The 20,041-nt window shown below is 39.4% G+C and overlaps 1 protein-coding gene and 1 long non-coding RNA gene across 7 annotated transcripts in view; one reads left to right on the top strand and one right to left on the bottom strand.

Annotated features, from left to right (window-relative positions):
• Positions 1–20,041, bottom strand: part of KIAA1549L (KIAA1549 like) — a 139,471-nt gene that overhangs the window by 2,653 nt on the left and 116,777 nt on the right. For all 6 annotated transcript variants that reach the window (XM_083462132.1, XM_083462135.1, XM_083462136.1 and 3 more), the window contains 4 exons: positions 17,325–17,675; positions 13,233–13,330; positions 11,757–11,905; positions 3,656–3,807 (listed from right to left, as the gene is read on the bottom strand). In XM_083462132.1, the coding sequence (XP_083318258.1) occupies positions 3,656–3,807; positions 11,757–11,905; positions 13,233–13,330; positions 17,325–17,675 (750 nt within the window). The remainder of the gene's footprint in view (positions 1–3,655; positions 3,808–11,756; positions 11,906–13,232; positions 13,331–17,324; positions 17,676–20,041) is intronic.
• Positions 2,869–10,647, top strand: LOC310689203. The gene is made up of 2 exons (XR_014517399.1): positions 2,869–2,975; positions 4,843–10,647. It is a non-coding gene; the product is annotated as an uncharacterized lncRNA (long non-coding RNA).

The following is a 20,041-nucleotide window of genomic DNA, read 5'->3' as shown; positions in this document are numbered from 1 at the left end:
ACGGTCAGGGGTCCCTTTACCTTTATAAACAGGCAAGTGCTTTTTCTTCTTTTCTGTTTCCTTTGTTGTGCAATGTAACTTGTGTTATTATACACCGTTTATAATTTTATATTTGTATCATTTTCATTCATTCCTGAATGGTTATTTTGCTTTTGACTTTATTATCAAGAGCACTTGGCGATGAACTTATATTATTTTATTGTTAATGTTTGTTTTCTCTTTGTGTGTATTATCTATTTTTGTTGTTCAGTATAATGTTTAAATTTGAATAACGGTCTACTCTTCCATCTAGGGCCAGATGCCCCTGACTCCAGATATCAGGTAGGAGACAAAAGTGGCTTTTCTTTGGTGTTGTGTCAACTACTACTACTGAATTTACTCATATGGTGTCTACTTTATCCACTTTGAGGAACCCATTCAAAACCATTTTATTGCCCTGACCAGGGGCATTGTTTCCTCCTGTCTGCTTTTAATGTTTTATTGCTATTTATTGTTGCTTCTGCAGTTTTATGATCCAATGTGGTTTTATTGCCATTTTAAATTTTAATTGTTGTGGATTTCTGTTTTGATATTGAACTTGTAATTCATTCCTTTAATTTGTTTGTTTTTATCATTCTTCTTGGATGACTTGAACGACAAAGTATAAATATTTAAAAAATATGTTTACTTCTCAATTTTAATAGCTTTATAGAAATATGAGTGGGAACACACCAAATTGCTCATCGTTCCCCAAACCATAGTGTACTAGTAGTGGGTTGCCCATCAATAAAGCTCCTGCTGGATAATTTACAGTAAAGGCACATTTATCTTCTCTCAATAATTTAAACTGCATGGGGAAGTTTCAAATCCAGTATTGGACTCTGTTGATTCATTGCCTCCAAGGCTGTCAAATATTAAATCCTGGAGTGATTTAATACCTCCAATGTGTTTCCATAATATTTAAATGATCTTAGCAATCTTTCAACGGTTTAAATTGGAAGGTTCCAGACCAAGCTAGCAATCTAATCTACAGTACTGATTACAAGGTGCCAACATAATGTTTTATACAGAATTTGCAAACTGGAACTTGTTCATCAATCTGAATCTGTACCAACAATCTTTCATTCTGTGTGCACCCTATATGGCTCTATCTCTTAATTAGACAAGTACTCTCTGAATCGCTGAATAAACGATTCTCAAGTTTGAAATTGTCAGTACTATATATTATATCATATCTTATAAAAGCATATTCCCAGACATTATAACAACACCTTATATCCAGTACCTAGAAAGAAACAGTCCAGATTTGATAAATTTACTTCTAAAACACCTGTTAGATGCTGAGTCTTTTTGCCACCCAGTTGCTTACTCGTATTTATGCACTGCAAGGCCCTTATTACTTCATCTATGTGAGGCATAAAACTAAAATCTATGCAGTACCAAGATGCAAGTGACAATAAAATTCAGTCAAAGCAAAGCACATTTGCTTATAAAACTGTGTTATTGGACACATTTAACAAAGAGAGGTTTCAGAACAAAACACTAGAGGTCAGTATTTCGCCAGTTTCAGCCCATACAATGCTTTACAATAGTACTTCTGAGGTAAGTACCACAAAAATGCAAACTGTTTTGTCCACCAAATGCTTCTTTGTATCTTCTCATGAGGCTGGTACTATCACTAGACAGAAGCCCTTGAATGTATGTAATGGCTGTTTTACTAAGGGAGATACTTTTTAAAAATCTAGAATAAGTGTCTGCTTTAATACTTGAAAATCCTGCATTTAGGCAGTGGAAGTTTCTGGAATCTTCCCATTTCCTTCAAGACCCCTCTTAATTTTATTTTCAAAAAATCTATCCTGCCTATCTCATGATGTTCAAGATAACTTGAACACAAATACACAAATAAACTGCAACTTCTCTCATTTAGTTCCCCATAGTTTCTAAAGAGAAAACATATTATGTAGTAAAAAAAACCCAACCCCTATAATTATCGCATAAAACTTGTCTCAGTCAAATGTCTATTTTGTCATACACTTGACAGGAATCCAGTATGGGAACTACATGATTTTCTTCATAGGTATGAAGTAAACTGATCCTGTATAAAGCAGTCAAAAACGTAGCATGATCTTTAGTTCTCTCCTCACAGTGATAACAACTCCAAAACCTGTTAACCAGGCCCAGCAGTTTCACTTTCACCAGGCACACTCTGAGTTTGTCAGGGAGTACAGTGGTGCCTCACAAGACAAAAAGAATCCGTTCTGTGATTCTCTTCGTCTAGCGTTTTTTTCGTCTTGTGAAGCAAGCCCATTGACGGATTAGCGGATTAGTGCTATTAGCGCTATTAGCGGCTTAGCGGCTTATCGGATTAGTTGATAAGCGGCTTAGCAGCTTAGAAAAGGGGGGGGAGGGGGGAAACGCCGCAGGAACTCGCAAGACATTTTCGGCTTGCGAAGCAAGCCCATAGGAGATTCGTTTTGCAAAGCACCCCCAAAACGGAAAACTCTTTCGTCTAGCGAGTTTTCCGTCTTGCGAGGCGTTCGTCTTGCGGGGCACCACTGTACAGCTTTTCCCTTCAACATAAAGTACCATTTTCTTCAAAATGAACTAAATCCCACTTAGCAATTGCTTCTTAACACATCAAAACAGAAAAATCCCAATTTATAGTCAATTTAAATGTATCTTTGCCTATCACTCAGGGTGAGCTGAACAAAAATGCCTTTGGTAACAAAAATCCTGTCAGACCAGAATTTAAAAAGAGAGCTACCAACTGCATCCCCAGTGACAACAATTTGGGATGGGAGAGATGTAGATGGAAACTGACTACTCTGTGAACATTTTACTCATGAAGAGCATGCTGTCTTTTTGGAGAGCAACATATTGGTTGTTAGCACATATTGCTAACACAAATCACCCTTAGCGTTCTGGTTAGCACTGTCTTCATACACCCACTGCCAACAGCCTGGGAAATTATCTGCAAGTCCCACCTTGGCTCAAAGGTATGCTGGATATCAGGCTGTGGTTAACAGCTCAGAGGAATTCCTGACAAATGAGCTAAATCAAAGCAGACCATATAACAAATGAGATGTGGCTCTACAAGTCATCTCTTTCCTATTGATTCCCTGTCCTGAAGGCCCTGGTGCCTTATTCTTTGTATGGCACTCATAGCTCTTAAGAGAGTTAGGTTATGGCTCAGGTAGAGAAGCTGCTGTGCACACAGAAGGCCTCAAGTTCAATTCCCACCATCTCCAGGTAGGTCTGGGAGATAATCAGATAACCTTTGATGGTCAGTATAGGGAGCTAGAATGGGGCAATGGTCTGGCTCAGTGGAAAGGCTGCCTCCAATGTTCCTAGCAAATAACCTCTGCTTGACCACACAGGACAATTTGCACCAACTGTGTAGAGAGCAAGGTGCTGCTTTTAGTTCAGAAACAGAATCAAGGACTTCAGTGAAGAGAATTTACTACTGTTGCATGCTAAGATCATTCTTTAATCTTTCCTATTCTCTTTAGGCCAGTGCAACATAGGCAACCAGTAGCTGCAACTTTGCAACGAATACTAGCAGTAGCCCATGAAAAGTACTGTCTATGTGGAAATTTCCCTTTCCAAAGGGACTTCCAAGAAAGCTTACTATCTGCATTCAACATACAAATCATAGAAAGAAAATGGAAAAAATTACCGAGTCTGCCCATTGCCCTGGTAATTCATTTTCTGCCGCATAGGACATCCAAGCTTGGTTCCTGTATGCAGTAGGTGGTGTTGGGATGAAATAGCCTGTGAACCCGGGTCGGTTTGCTGCTGGGATGGCAAACACTGCAGGAACTGTACTTCCTATCAAGAAACAGGGAAGATGATTAGCAATCAAAATACATTGCTCTAGACCTAGAGGAACATTGCAAAGGATACCCAAGATGTTCCAACTAGAAGATGCCATTTTGCATTGGCAATAGAAGCCCCTTGCCAAAGAAAAAGCATGTATTATTGTATCTGCACATAGTGCCTTGTTGCCACTGTTGTAGGATGAAACATCCCACAACAGAATATACCTGTTTGAAGAGGTCAACCCAGCACTGACACTGCTCTTGACACAGTGGAGACACCAACACCATGGTCACCCAACTAGTGATCATACTTGTCTGTAGAAAGAACGAGTATGAAAATTGAACATAGGCACAGTGCAGATGCACATTCATGGATTTATGCTTAGAGAAAATAAGAAAAGCCAAAGAGATGATTTTGCTGGTCAGTAGCCTTGTGAATTGTACTCTATGTGCTATTATAAACATTTAATATGGATTCTAATATTGCTCTATGGTGTAGTTTCTCTTGTACACTTTATGAGAATAAGTACAAGCATAGCAGTATATTTCAGAATGTAATGGATAAGAATGCTCTTAGGATATTGGGACAAGACAGTCCTATTGAATAGGGAACAGTTACCCAGCAGGGTTTGGAGCTTCCAGAAAGCACTGTAACTATCTGTTATTGCTTTGTGAATGGATTTGTTTGCATAGGGTGCTTGGTACACTCCAAGGGGGGATATGATCTCTAAGATAGTCCTGTTGGGAACATCATTCTTTTTAGACAATATGTCATATGCACAATTGTTGGATTATGGGGAGAGAGGAATTAAAGAAAAATATAGGTGTGACTTGTTCCTTCGCTGCTGTGTGGATTGGTCTTCACATGGTTCAGATAATGTTGTACCAACTACCTGCTATTTAAATCAATATCACTTAAACCTTCATTTCCTTCATGTCTGAATCATTTTACATGAACATATCTTGTTACATGATTATAAACCCATTATGTTTTTTTCTGATGCTTTGCAGCATTTTTGCATAAACAGTTTTTTGCCCCCACCAGGGTGATCTTCATCAGTTGGCAAATGGATGGATCTTCAGTCTCACTGGTATCTTCTGGGAGCCACTTGTTAAACTGCCGGCAACACATCACTGCTTTCAGCTTGAAACATGTTGCTAAGTGTTAGAAAAGGAATGAAGCATCTCTCTTACGTGCCGCACACATCAGCTGCCAACATGTGTATTAAGTGCAGCAAGTCTTTGGACTAGTTCTTGTAACCATTTTTTGAACCAAAATCACAATTAATAAAAGGCATTACTTTCTTTTCTGGGAATCTCCCAGGACTATGTTAATTTTAAAACTCTTTTTGATATGTGGCACACAAAAACACCCAACCATCTCCTAAATAAATACTTGTGTTATTCACAACAGAATTGGCATGTTGAAAGTATATTCAAGATTTATGTCCCAATTACAAAATTATTTGAATAAGCATTGAATATTAATACATTCTAAGGGAAGGACAAATCAACAATCAGGAGTCAGAAACTCAGTAATTTTTAATTCTGTGTTATCTGTATTCAATACAGCTTTTATCAACACAGAAAACAAGCCTCTCTTTCATTTTCCTACTGCATTCTGGTACAGTCTCTTCCTGAAACCAATATTGTTCCTATAAAGTTCTCTGTGGAATTTAAAATCGTGTGTTCTGTACCCCCCAACCAATTAATTCTATCTCAAAATAGGGATGCTACTCAAGAAGTCAATGAACAGTAATTGAAAACCAACAAGGCTGTTCCATTATTGTCATCAGTTGTGAAGAGTGGTCTTTGCCTCCATTCTACTTAACAGGCCAACCCTCTCCTTGTGGTCGTGTATTAAACTGATAAATGCACCTGAGTAACTTGAAACAAAACACTTCACACACATGGGATGTTAAGCAGAAACAATATATTTTAATAAGACGAAGTTCCATTTTTTAAATTTCAGTTTACAGCAGTTTTCCAGCCTCCGTTGTCTACAATGGGCTTGTCAAATTGCATAAATGTTGCTTATGAAGTTACATGAGATGAATGGAACCAAGGACACCAACCAAAGCACCCTTTATAGGGGAAGGGGGGCGGATGTTAGAAGTTAGTCACATGTTTTCGTGTAGTCATGTTCCTCTAGTGACATATGATCCACTCAAGTCACTAGAACCTAATGTGATACCTTGAACTTGAATTTAAAAGGTTTCAGGTTATATTTCCTGTGGTGATGAATACACCCCTGAGTGGGAGTGGCATTGGGTGCATTTATCCTTATGGGACTCAACAACAATCTAAAAACAGCAAATAAATAAAAAAAACAATTAAGAAACAGAGACATCATATTACAAACAGAGTCTCGTGGAATCATAGGTTGGAATGACTGCAGATGCAACACAAGCAGTTCAAATTGGGAAAATGCTTTGAGTGCTTAAAGCCATTTCCAGTACCAATATTTATACCACGGCTGTATATTTACACCACGCTTTAGAGTCACAGAGATTATTTGCGATAAACCCAGGATGAGTGTAGCGAGGAGCTTCTATTATGCTGGAGCAATTGTAAGCTTCTCTTGAGGAGCTACAATTACTCATATGCTGCTTCCAGAGCCAGAAGGATGCAAGTATCAAATAATCTTAAATAAAAAAGAATGTTCCAATGTGTTTGTGTTTTTTGTCCTATGCCACCTTTAATCCATGACTATTTTCTTTTTTTAAAAAGGGGAGTAGAACCAATACCACATCTTCTCCACACATTCAGCCATTTTGATCTTGTGCAGAAGAACAGCAGAAATCATTCCTCCTGCCCTCAAGTTCAAAAATAAAAATAAAAATGAGGCAGCTGCTCCAATGCAAATACAACAAATGACCTTTCAGAATCAGGACCTAACCGTAAAAGAACTCACCCATCAATACACATGCTTAGTTATTAAATAAGCTTGCGTTCACACATGACTTTACATTTTGAACTGTTTCTGCTACAGAAGGGAAGAATGGTGGTCACGCATACTACAGAAATCAGACCCATGTGGCCACAGGAGAATCTTCTAATGCCGGCAGTGGTGGTGAGCAGTATGGATTTTAATACTAGAGAGCTGCCACAGAAGCTTTCTTTTAATGTAAGTGATTGGCTGAATAGCTTTAGGAGTCCTGTGCTATCATTTGGAATCACCGGTGCTTAAAGCTTACCTATGAAGGAGAGAAACTGCTAGATGGAAAACAATCCCAACCCGAGGCCAATCTAATGTGTGCCCTCTTTAGTTACATGGTCCACATACAAACCTAAACTGTATTGATGGGACCAGAAGCCCAGAGCCAACAACTTATCTTTCATAGGCTGTCTTTTCTGAGGTAGTCAAAGCACACTGAAGACCTACAAAAGCCTAGACTGTCAACTGTACCACTTATATTTGTTTTATCTTAGTTGTATGTAGGGAGGCACAAGGGTAGTTTTTAGGTTTGATTTGGTTTTTGTTGATTTCAAGAAAATTTGAGTGCCTCTGGTCAAATGAAATCTTTGACTGCTGTAAATAGCAGCAGTAGATCCATAGAGCCAAGGTTGTGAACCACCCTGTGATCTAAAGATGTAGGGCAGCATACAAATTTAATAAATAATGTTTATTTATCATAGCTCATGCTTTGTCTTGATATATGACAATAAAGAGTGCTTCCTCACTACAATATTCTCTGATTAGTCTTTCTGATCTTGAGGCAGTAATTCATTGTCTCCCAGTTACATAGTCACACTCATGAAAGCCTTGAATCCAAGTTTGAAAGGATCAGCAAGTCTAAAATGAATACGTTGACATGGAAGAAGAATCCTGTTATCCTCTTCACATCACCGTTCATATTCCGCAAAACTAATCTCCAGGGATAAAATTTCTGTTTAGAAATATCCAATGATAATAAGGATTGAATTACTACATTATCCTCCTCCTATTTTTGATATTTTTTTCTGTGACGTATGTGCCAAACAAGGCTAGCATGCTATTAATGCTCTAAATAATAGCCATTTAATAAAATATCCTGGGGTCCCAAAGCCAGCCCATGTGAATGCATGATCATCCTGTTGTCTTGTTTATATAAAGCAAAACTGAGAAAATGGGAAAACAAGCTAAGTGTTGCTGTTTTTTGCAAAGATTCTGTCATGTAGTTCCAGTATGTCCATATTACCTGTGGTAACTATTCCCAAGGAGATTCTGTGAAATTAGATACAATGAAAAACTTAATAGAATTATTATTCAGTTCAGGAGTCCGTTTTTAGGTGAATAAAAAGCAAATCACCAAAATTGCTACACCTTAGTTAAATTTGAGGTCTCATCAAGGAAATGCAATCTTTTCCTCGGCAGAACTGGGAGTTTGGCATTCTCTCTTACTACCCATGACATTAACAGTCGCCTTCTGGACAAGGAGAGTATCCATCACATTTGTTCTGCATCAAGCCAACTAGTGATGGTAAATAAATGTGCCATGTCAGTAGTAATTTACACCTTCCTAAAATGCCGACACCTTAGCATCAGACACCATCTCTTTTGGAGTACCAGCACCCAAATTCTAAACTGACCAACATTTAATATATTTAAACAAACAAGTATCTACAGTATTCTACATTGCTTCCCCTTTAAACAAAAATCAGACAAAAGCTAGCACAGCGCATCCCCCAAGTCTATGCACGAAAGAGGAATCTTTCCACGTGGAGCCACCCAGGCAGTGAAGAATATGGCATCTGGAGTAAGTTGGTTGGGGCAGAAAGGGCAGCCCATTCAGAGGTTGGGACAAAGAGATGCATCCTAGATGAAAACTGAATGCCAGCATCCTCTTTAATAGTAGGTGTGAATCACTGTGCTAGCTAGCCAAATGTTACCATAGTATAATTTTTTTCTCATTCCCGTAATTAGTAATTTTGTACGAGTCTACTACCAATCAGTTCCAGAAATATTCAGCTAAACTGCGCTTATCAGAAACAGCTCCTGGCAAAAGTTGTCTGTGGCAATAGACTGCCAAGAAGCATGAGCTGCGTTACTGTATTTCAACCACTGGGAGCTGGGAGCTGGGAGCAGAAGAGCACACAAGCACTAACACACCCCTTGGCAACATGCAAACTGTGCTGAGCGGTCCCCTGGGACTATTTACATGCTTAAAATTAAGTAAAACTCTTAAACGCTCCACTGGATCACAACCTAAGGCAATATAGTGAAATTTCTACAAGCCCTTTTTCCCCATCCCCAACCGGGTGCAAAAAAAATTAAACCCATAGTTTAGTACCCAATCATAAATACAATGCAATTCCCATTTGTTTCAGTGAAAAGTTTGCTTCCATGTAGTGAACTTAGGACTGTGGCCTTAACTGCGATTTTTGTTAGGGGCAGTTGTTTAAGACAAAGGCATTTTCTGTTGGTACATTATTAAATTTCTATCTTACAAAGAAAATTAAGGGATTTTATATTTTTACAAAGATGTTATTTTACATGTGTAGGAAAAGTGGATATAATGTTCTTGCAATAGCTTAGCACCTCGTGATTTCAGAGTCAGAAAAGTTAGAGAGACTCATCTGTGTCAATGCCAACAGCTCATTCAGCCCAGTGTCATCCAGATATTTCAGAGTTTTCAATATTAAGAGACTATTCTGTGTCTCATGAAATTTGAGGCACTGGAATACCTCATCAATGGAATTGAGTACCTGATGTATTCAAATAACTGTGAAGTTTTGGGGAACTTAATCGTGAAAACAATATCTTTTGAGTATTTATTTTTTTTAAAACTGCAACACACTGTTGATTCTTACTTCTTTATGTTTACATAAGTTACTGGAAATGCAATTTTATTCTATTGATCATTTACCACTATTCAGTATTTTAAAAATACAAAAGTATACCAGCAGTGTAGCAGACAATGCTTTGAATTTGGAAGGACAGATGTTACAACAGAAGATAGAAAACAGGGACTTCAATCTAGGGCATATAGGAGCACAGTTACTCATGTAGCAGCCATGACATGTACACAGCTATTGAATGTTGTATCACAGAATAGAAGATGGAAGTATCCAAAGGGGGGGAGGGTGTAGCTGTAGATAAAATGCCCCCAAATCAGTAAGCGAGTCAGCATTTTCTCCTACACATTTTTTTCATTTTCAACTTTTGTTTGCCCCAACCATCCTCTGTGAGAAGCAAAGTGAAAAATCTTGCTTCTAGCCTCTTATTTAGAAGCTAACATCCCACAATGAATGGATTCTTTATAGACGCATGGTAACTTACTCCAAAACGTCGCAGGTGGGGCCGGGGGGAGGGGGGAATGCAAGGTGAACATCCACGGTACAACGTCTGTAGGAGAAAAATCTCAACTCTACTTTTCGTGTAAACCGCTTAGGAATTTTACTACAATCAAGCGGTATGTACATTTAAATAAATAACTAAGGAAAGGAAAGTTAAATAAATAAATAAATAAATAAATAAAATCAGCAAGCAAAAGGCGATCCCAATCTACCCCTCACCAACATTTTTCTCAAAGACAGAACAGTTACTCTTCCCTTGCTCACCTTTACTTTGACACAATTCTAGCGGCTGAGTGAGCGCCAATCGTTTAATGTCGTTCTGTCAGGTTTCAAAAACCCTGAAAAATCACCTGTTTCTTCCCGACCTTCTTGTGAACCCGGAACCACAAGCGATCCTTTTATAATTTGCTTGCACATGCCTTTCCTACCCCCCAGCAACACAACCTTCCATTATTTGTATTTGATACACATTGCGCTGGGTTTCTGTTCAATCTGGTTGGGGGGGGGGAATCCTTTTCAAGATGATATGGGCTTCAGCAACTGGATGATTGGTTTAGTCAACTCAAGAACACTAACAAAATGGCAGCTTAAAGTTACAATGTGAAATAGAAGATGAGCCCAACTAGTTCACACACAGTCTTGCACAAACATTTAGGTTGTAGACGTCCAAATGTACCTAAGCAGATATATAATGTCTGAAGTGTTTCCTTAATACAGAAAGGATTTTGCTAAGTTGACTGGAATTTCTTTGTAATCAAAGAGATTGGGGTCGGGGAGGCAGAGCTCAATGGTATAGAACATGCTTTGCATGTATAAGGTCCTAGGTTCAGTCACCAGCATCTCTAGCACGTGGCTGAGAAAGACCTCTGGTCTGAGACCCTGGAGAGCTGTGGCCAGTGAGAATAGATGATACTGGACTAGATGAACCAATGTTCTGACTCAGCATGAGGCAGCTTCATGTGTCCATATATATTTTTTCTGAAGCTTCTCATTGCAAGTAGAATCTACTTGATAGTGAGCTCCCAGAAGAAACGCCTACATGTTATGACCATATTCAACCTATTTAATGTGAAGTGAAGTTAATCTGAATTGATCTGCCACAAAGGGGACCTGGTCAGTCACGAATCAGGATATCCTCACCTAATTCATTTTTGAATGGTTTGCAAGGACATGCTAGCTTGCAAGCTGGAGACACAATGAAACAATCACATGACATTTGCCACCAATTCAGGATGGCTTCACCACATTTAGCTGAAAGTGGTAATCTGAACAGGCTCTTTCTAAAGAAAGCTTGTGGCCTTTGGGTCAATGCAGAGTGCATTCCACTCAAGAGTAAGCAGCCATTACAAGGGAAACGGTCTACGTTACAGGGCCATTTGCTTTCTGTACAGCAAAACACACCATCGGTTCCAAGATCCTGTCTTAGAAAGATGCCAATTCCAGGTGCTTCAAACAGAAAGACCATATCCTTCCTCCCCATTCCTCTCCCATATTAGAAATATGCTGCATGTGATAAAATGAAAGAGTGTGTGGGGATCCTTTTATTAATTCTCCTCATCAAGCCTTCAAGAGAACCATTTAACACAGTCCTAAACAAGGTGCTTGCAAGATCTCATACGCTTGTCTCTATGCCATACAGACTTAGATGTGGTCTCTGTTTGTACCGCATGCGTTTTTCACCTGAGTAATTCAAGGCTGATTGATCCAATGGAGCCACAGATACTGGGGCTCTTGATACTGGGACAAAAGGGGCATGATCATGCGGCTGAATCTGTTCAGTTCCACTGGACTCTGATATTCTTGTCTTGCTGCCAATATCGGACGTCGACCTGTATAATATATATTGGAAACATCAGTCATTCCAACATCAAGCACACATCAGTTGCAATCCACAACCTACTTGCTCTGGAGCAGACCAGTTAACTACAGCTTTAGTCACAGAAGTATGGGATCTTTTTGTGAAAGGCGGGTAGAGAAAGCATTTTGCTTTTTGCTTTGACAGTTGTTTACAATGGGTGCATACCAGTAGAGCTGAGTCGCTACTTCAAGCATCATTTATATAGCCTGCATCCCAAAGACATATCCTGATTTGGTATAGCACAAATATATGTTAGAAAATAAGAATAAATAAAAAGTAGTGAGGCTACAACAAATAGCACTGGTTACTTACTGTATCCTGCCTGTACTGATAATTTTCTTTTAAAAATCAAAATATAGTAAGTTTAAAAACACAGTAATTTCAGTTTAAAAAATCCTATTTCTTTTATATAGTCTGTGTAGCTCAGTGCTACATTTGTTCTGACAGTGAAGGATGAGCATGGCTGCCAGTGTTTTACAGTCCACTGATATTTTTGCACAACAGTTATGACATCACTGGCAGCCAATCAGGACAGCTCAGCTGTTTCTGTATTCTTATGCTAATGCACAATAAAATATAACATGCCTGCTATGTTGTGGCTTTGCAAACAGGTGTCATTTTGTAGAAGCAGCATTTCATAGACCAAGAGCCTGAGCTATGCAACTGCTTTAGGAATGCATGAGCTATCTGACTGTGAGAAAACAGAATTTAAAAGGCAATGTCCACAAGATTAGAATGAATGGGAACTGTACAACAGCAGTGCCTGGAGAACTGGGCACTAAATACTAAAACATTGTTAAAACTGATTCATATTTATTAGGCGTTTAAAGTGCAGATAAGAAACTTGATGGCAACAATCTCTCTAAATGTCTTTAGAGTGCCAAAATCAATTTTATAAGGTCATCCATATATTTTGCAATGCTTACTGCTGGTCGTCTCAGAAGAGAAAAACAGGGAGGTTTATGAATCATTTACTTCTTTTACAGAACAACAAATCTGGCATGCCTTTATGATAGAGGATTTAAATCATGGTTTAAGATACTATTAGGTATCTGAGTAGCTTACAGCGGAACAATACCCCACATTTTTCCTTGCTTGCTTGCTTTTAAAAACAATTTGAAATCCTAAAATTCTGAAATGACACTACTTGATTATAGTTTCACAAATACCTATACAGCATAAGAAATGCTAGCCCTGTAATGCATCTGAGGCTTTCAATTTCAGTTATAAAGAAATCTTCCATCTTGAGATAGAGATACAACATTTTCAGCTAAAACATAAAAACAGTAGCATAGTACCTCCTAAGAGAGGTGACGGCAACAGGTCCCGTCCTAGGAGGCACAGGAGGAGGTGGAGAACCCATCACCATTTCAGGGAGTGGAGAAAATCTATAAGCCTGTTAAGAAAAATAAATAGATATTTCCTCAACGATCCACTGACTTTTCATTAAAAAATTATACTGCATTGCATTTCTCCAAAATATGACATAAGCATGTTGGAAGAAGACTGTAATCCAAGCCTATTTCAAAGTGAACATTATTAGTGCATCCTAAAATTTCAACGCTGCAGTGTTCTTGTCTGTCTGAATTCTCCCCCAAGGAGAATTCAGAATGGGTTTTTTGTCCCACTAAAAATAAAAATATTTTGATGTTGGAATATCTCAAGGCACCTAACATTATCACAGGAAACAAAAATGTCTACAAGAAAACCATTTTATATTTTAACTTTTCTTTCCAACCTTTTTAACAGGGAATATGTTTCATGTTCCTCTAGGCAAGAACAAGCAAGTTCCTTTATTATGACAACATAAAGACTCAATTTAAAAAAACAAAACAAAAAACAACCACTACCACCAAAGTAAAGTAATCCTGGGGATCAGATTTTAGAGGCTATTGGATCAGTCACCCAGGATTTACAGAGTTTGACAGAAAATGGCAGACAGCAAAATTAGAGATTTTTGCCATGTTACGCGCGTGTCAAAACACCTCCCTGACACTGTCACCATCAGCCTATGGCCCAAAGCATGAGATACTAATCTTGCAGCCTTTGCACTGTGACAGAGATTGTCAAGTTAACTTGGGAATACAGCGACAGTTATCAAATCTGCTTAGCAGCTAGATTGAAATGCTACTGTGACATCCTCTACTTTTCATTCTCCTAGAACAGCCAACATATCAAAATCATCACTGAGAACAGCATGGCATTCTAGGTACCCTAAATAGACACCTTGACACGGGAGGTGTTGTAAGATTCAGATAGGATGCATTGAAACACATTTCCTACTCTATCACTTAGGAGAGTTCAGAGAGATGGGGGGTGTGGGGAGGGAGCTGAGAGAGACGAATAGGTAGCTGAGATTGCATTTGCTTCATTTCTCCCCTGGTCCTGCTGCCACCATGCAGCCCAAAGCTAAGCCATAGTTAGACTTGGCATTATGTCCAAACGCATGGTCATGGTTTGTACTTGGCTCATTGACCATGGTTTGCCTGTGGGAGATAAACCACGAGCCCAGGTTTCTGAGCCCATGGGCAACTTCCACCAAGAGTTAAGCAGCAGCATGAACCTTTGCATTTAATGTAACTAGCTTTCAAATAAACCCGAAAGGAATGGATCAAAAATAACATTTTTTTTTCTGTCTCCCCATCCTAGCAGTTTTGAGTATGAAACCTGGGGGGGGGGGTCATTCTTGCACCATAAGAGGAATAATCTGGGGACTTTATAAGCTATCCATATAGACATGCTTATTTCTATTATGAAATGTGAAATGCCTTTTTACAAAACAGTAAAGCTGTTTACACCAGGGTAAGATACAGCAACTTTAGCTCTAGGGTCTTTTTCTTGGTTACAAAGCAAATTTCAGACTGTTCTCTATTTCACAGTAAACTCAATATTTCACAGGCCTATTTTTAAATGAATGTTCTGCCAATGCTTGATATGTTAAGAACTTATTATTTGTCCGGGAAGAAGCATATCTGTCTTAGATTAGCACAAAAAAGTTGGTCTTTATATATTGTTTTGTTACAGATCAGCTATTATTAAAGAATCCAAAACCAACGGTCTTTGGAATCAGTGCCACAAGAAAGAGGTGGTTGGAAGGCACAGAAAGTGTCCAGGCTACATCAGGATATATTACACATATACAAGGTCATTGGGAAATGTCTGCAAAGACCAATGTAACTCTCTACAATGGCAGGCAGTGGATAAAGTATAACTATCTAGTTGGATACGCTAAACCATGCCAAGGCAAGAGTAAATGCTTCATCTGAGTAAATACTTCAAAGGGAGAGATGAATGAGAAAGGTAGAGATTGCACCTCTAACCAAAATGGAACATGTCCTGGGGAATTTGCCAACCCACATTTTCCCCATGTCTCCCCAGTAATATGTATTTTTAAAAAAGAAAAAAAAAGAATTAGAATGGTGGAGATGTTATCAGGTTAAGCCTTCTGCTGTGATGATATCAACAGCAACCATTTTTCCCAACTAAACATAACAGAGAGCTGTGAATTGGTGGTGCCCAAAATACCTTTAGCAATATGTACTTTGGGCCTTAGTAAATAAAACAGATTGGGCTGGCTAGATTCTCTGAAATCAACACAGGGAAAGGAAGGAAGCTTTAAAGTTTTTTCTTTCTTTCTTTCTGAACAACTTATTCAAGGTGTAGGTGGGCTGGAGATCACCTGCTGCTTCTGTTTAGTCACATTTTCCAGGAACAACCCCAGCAGGTTTGCTATAGCCTATCTTTATATCAATGAGGTGATTCATAACTGATTTAGCTCAGGCAGGAAAAAAAACATTTTTGTTCCTATTTAGCTGTTGAGAAAAGGACCGGGATTAGTCATGCGCCTGTCTCCCTTTTTAAAGTGTAGGTGACAGACAACCTAGCCCACAAGACTGGAAGCACATAGATAACAGTTTTCGCAGTGTCTCTTGGGAACTTTCTTAAGTATACATGACATTATGGATCCTTCTTTTCATCGCAGGTGCTCTGAATGAAGGAGGACAGCATAAATAAATAAAATCTCCTGAATCTCAAGGTGGCTCTTTAATCACAAGATCTTGTTACTCTGACTATGTAGCAGCACCAAGATGGAATATGAGATTCCTCTCCTAGATTGTCAACATATCCCAACCATAGATTCTGCCTGTCTAAACTTCATAGTGTTGGTTTAGCATGAGGCATCTCCTATTTGGATATAATTTGACAATACATATCTGTGAATCCAATGACTTTGCCACCGGAAACACCTGGAAAGCCTTTGCATTTCTCCCTTATGTTCACTTTATGGTAGCCCATCGCTAACCTCATTTTTAGGAGCCAGGACAATAACAAGAAGCAATTATCTATCTAAAACTGCCAATAAAGCTCCATTCTCAACACACAGGGGGCATCATGGCATCATGCTAACGCACAGTTTAGCATGGTGAGAACCAGTCAAAGTAAGACTCAGGCTAGTATGCTCCTCCCTCCCTCTCTACCACAACTTCAAGAAGTACTTCAGAAGCTTTCAAAGCAATTTTGAACTTGGCTTGTGAATATTAACCACAGTTTGATCACAGTTTGTTGGTTCAAACAACACAACAAGCTGTGGTTAAGCAGAAACAGTGAATGCTTCCAAACACCTCTTTGAATCTACCCCTGAGGCAAGCTGCAGCTCATTCATATAATGCTAAATTAGTGTTTAGCATGATATCCACAGCAGGTCACTAATAAATGCTGGTTTTCTAAAGCCAACTTGCCTTTTAGGGCTCTCCCACACTTCCGCTTGTCCTTCTGCTTTCCAACAGGAAGACCCGCTGCTTGCCATTGAATGAATCAGTTTTTCTGTGGATTGACATTTGTTCCAATTATGAGGTAAACAGTGGGTTTTCCTGGGGAAAGCAGTGGAAGAAATGGAAAAACCACTCAGATCTGTGCCTAGAAAGCACAGGACAAGTGGAAGATCGGACCCACATGACAAGCAGATATGCGGACAAGCTCTTACTCTGCTTATTTTAAGTACAGTAAGTTAATTTCTATTTCAAAGCCAACTTGGGTTATTCATCTCAAAACTAATCTAGAACATTTCTCTTCTCCCAGGACTTTTGACTAAACAATCTATGGCCTTTTAAACTGGGGTGGGGGGATATTGTTTTGTTTGTTTTGTTTGTTATGTATTTTGTGTTTTCATACTATAAACTGCCCTGTGATCCTTGGATGAAGGGAGGTATAGAAATTTAATATGAGGAGGATGATAATGAGGATGAAAACTGAACATCATTCACACAGCCCAGCAGAATCTTCGAGCCACTACATGAAGTATGTGATGGCCAGAAGAGAAACTCCCTAAAGTCCAAATTCTGGCATTTCAACAACAGTTCTGAGTATAACACATATAAGTGGTCACTTACAGGCCTTGGCAAACTGTACTGATACACTTCTGGTCTATAGGTAGGCACCCACTGTATTCCTCCTCTGGGTCGAGACATGGTACCAGGAGCACTGGTCACAACTTCAGAGTATGGCAACTGCTGTGTAGAACTGTAAGCATCTTGCTGCCTGCTCTGTCCTCCATGACCCGCTGAGGCCAAACTAAAGGCTTCTTCCAGTAGCATGTGCATCTGTTGTCTGACTTCATCAATGGATGGCTGGGAACTCAGAGTCGATGTCTCTGAATGGCCTTTTGCTTGATGAGCTCTGTTATAATTTCGGGGCTCATTGACACGGTCAACATTTGTTTCTTCTATCATTTCAGGCTCAGTCTGTCGGATATAATAGAAAAAGTTGGGCAACTTTGCAAAAGGGTGGGGGGTTAATTCAGTAAAAATCCTGTCTATGTCTAGGTCATAAGAAGTGATTATATTTGGCTTTCATAAAGTGTTACATTTTCTTTATCTACCTCATTTGGCCTATCAACACCTATCCATAATGGACAGCTATTTCAGAAACCATGAATTGATTGTCTTTACCACATGTGTTATTCAGCTGATGAATAGCTAGAGAATTGGTTGTAGAATCATGTCATAAATGAAGTCAGAGGGGCAAATGACTCCAACATTCCCAGTGCTTGCCTACCTTTCTCCCTCCCTCTCCAGCTCTACTTCTAGAGATCCATTTCAGTCAGAATGACCCCTTCCCATCACTGGTACATAAGTTATTATTTCTGTCCTCTCACAGCTCCTCTGCAGCTTTCTGTGTCCGCATTTGCACTGTGAGTGGACCATTCTATCTCCCCAGTTGTGCTAGTGTAACACGAGCACAGACTGCGAAGTTTCATAGTCCTATAAGCAAGTTCTGAACAATATATATATATCATTTTCACTCACGGTGTGATTTAATTTGACAACTCAGTTCAGCACTCTATTCAGTCTACTATGAGGTGCTCAGTATTAGAAGATAATGTATATATTTAATAAATTATGTTAGGCAAGTTACAAACATATGGCAAACTCTCATTTGTGGGTGGGGAGGATTGAACTCAAAATACCTGTTTGCCACTTCTGTTACCTACGTGGGGAGCTGGGAGTTGCTTCCACAGAGGCTGTTGGTGGGGAAGCACTGGACTTGAAAATTACTTTATACATGTAAATAGGCTAAACATACAAGCAGTCTTTCAGCTAGGCACAAGGATCCATTTATACTACTAAATATTAAAAGATGCTCTGCAAATAGCATCTGCCATCTGCTCCTCATGTAGGCCTAAAAACATTTTGTACTATTTGCTTGCATTAATATTTTAAATTGTAAACTGCCTTAGGAGAAAGGCAGTATATAAATGCAAGCCATAAATAAATAAAGCACACACCTCCCCTCCCCCTGCAAAATTGTTTCACTTCACTTTTGTATCATGCTTCTGTTGCCAAAAGAAAAGCCAAAGGAAGCTAACAACATACCAAAACAGTCTTTTACAAAAGGGAAACAGCTACCAAGAAAGAGTGAGTCAGAGAAAAGCTGCCTTTATCTAGCATTTTATCAGTAATTTTTCTAAAAGCCCCTTTTTCACCTGAAGCAGTTAAATTTAAAAACAGATTAAAATAGGCTGTTCCTTTAAATTTCTGTTGCAATGAAGCACACTAGAGCATAGCAGGCCATAATCCCAGTTACACAGCAAATTACGATTTATTTGTTCTGACAGGCAGTGTCAAAACATGAACAATCCCATCACAAACGTACTCTTGTGAATATTTTTTGATGTTTCACAGTTTCCCTCACCTTGGCAAAGGAGCACACTATATTTCAGTGGATAGATAGGGTATTTATTACATCATGAGCATTACAATCCTTGATTTCTATATTTGTGATCTGGCAGATAGTGTATTCATTCAGCAGGGGATGCTTTTATTCAGTCCCTAACATAGAATTTGCCCTTTTCTTTTCTTGCAACTGCTGCACTGTAGGCCACCGTTGAAAAGGCCAAGACCAGGGATCACCAACCATGCACCCATAGGTGCACCTACACACACAGTGGCAGGATCTGCACGATCCCCTGGATCCCTCCCCCACCACTGAAATTAGGTTTGAAAGAAGCACTGTATTGCAGCCAACAGAATACACTGTAGTGTGGGCTTGACTGTGATGCGGCCTGGTGTTACTTCACAAAGCCCTAAACAACTTGGGTGCAAAGGACCTTAAGGGCCATCAGATTCCTTATGCTTTGCTTCAGCTCCTGAGCTCTTCTGATGGGGCACTGTTGGTGGACATATTTTCCCAAGACTGTTTTTGTCACCATAAGTGCTAGAAAGTGGTTTAAATAATAATAATAATAATTTATTATTTATACCCCGCCCATCTGGCTGGGCCTCCCCAGCCACTCTGGGCGGCTTCCAAAAGAATATTAAAATACTATAATACATCAAACATTAAAAGCTTCCCGAAACAGGGCTGCCTTCAGATGTCTTCTAAAAGCCTGGTAGTTGTTGTTCTCTTTGACATCTGGTGGGAGGGCGTTCCACAGGGCGGGCGCCACTACCGAGAAGGCCCTCTGCCTGGTTCCCTGTAACTTGGCTTCTCGCAGTGAGGGAACCGCCAGAAGGCCCTCGGTGCTGGACCTCAGTGTCCGGGTAGAACAATGGGGGTGGAGACGCTCCTTCAGATGAAAGAAAGCTGAGGCTTTTAGGATCCAGGTGCC

This window comes from Podarcis liolepis (genome assembly GCF_965112155.1).
Source record: "Podarcis liolepis genome assembly, chromosome: 1".
NCBI lineage: Eukaryota > Metazoa > Chordata > Lepidosauria > Squamata > Lacertidae > Podarcis > Podarcis liolepis.
The sequence above is the reverse complement of the archived record's forward strand: the minus strand, read 5'-3'. Positions and strand labels throughout refer to the sequence as shown.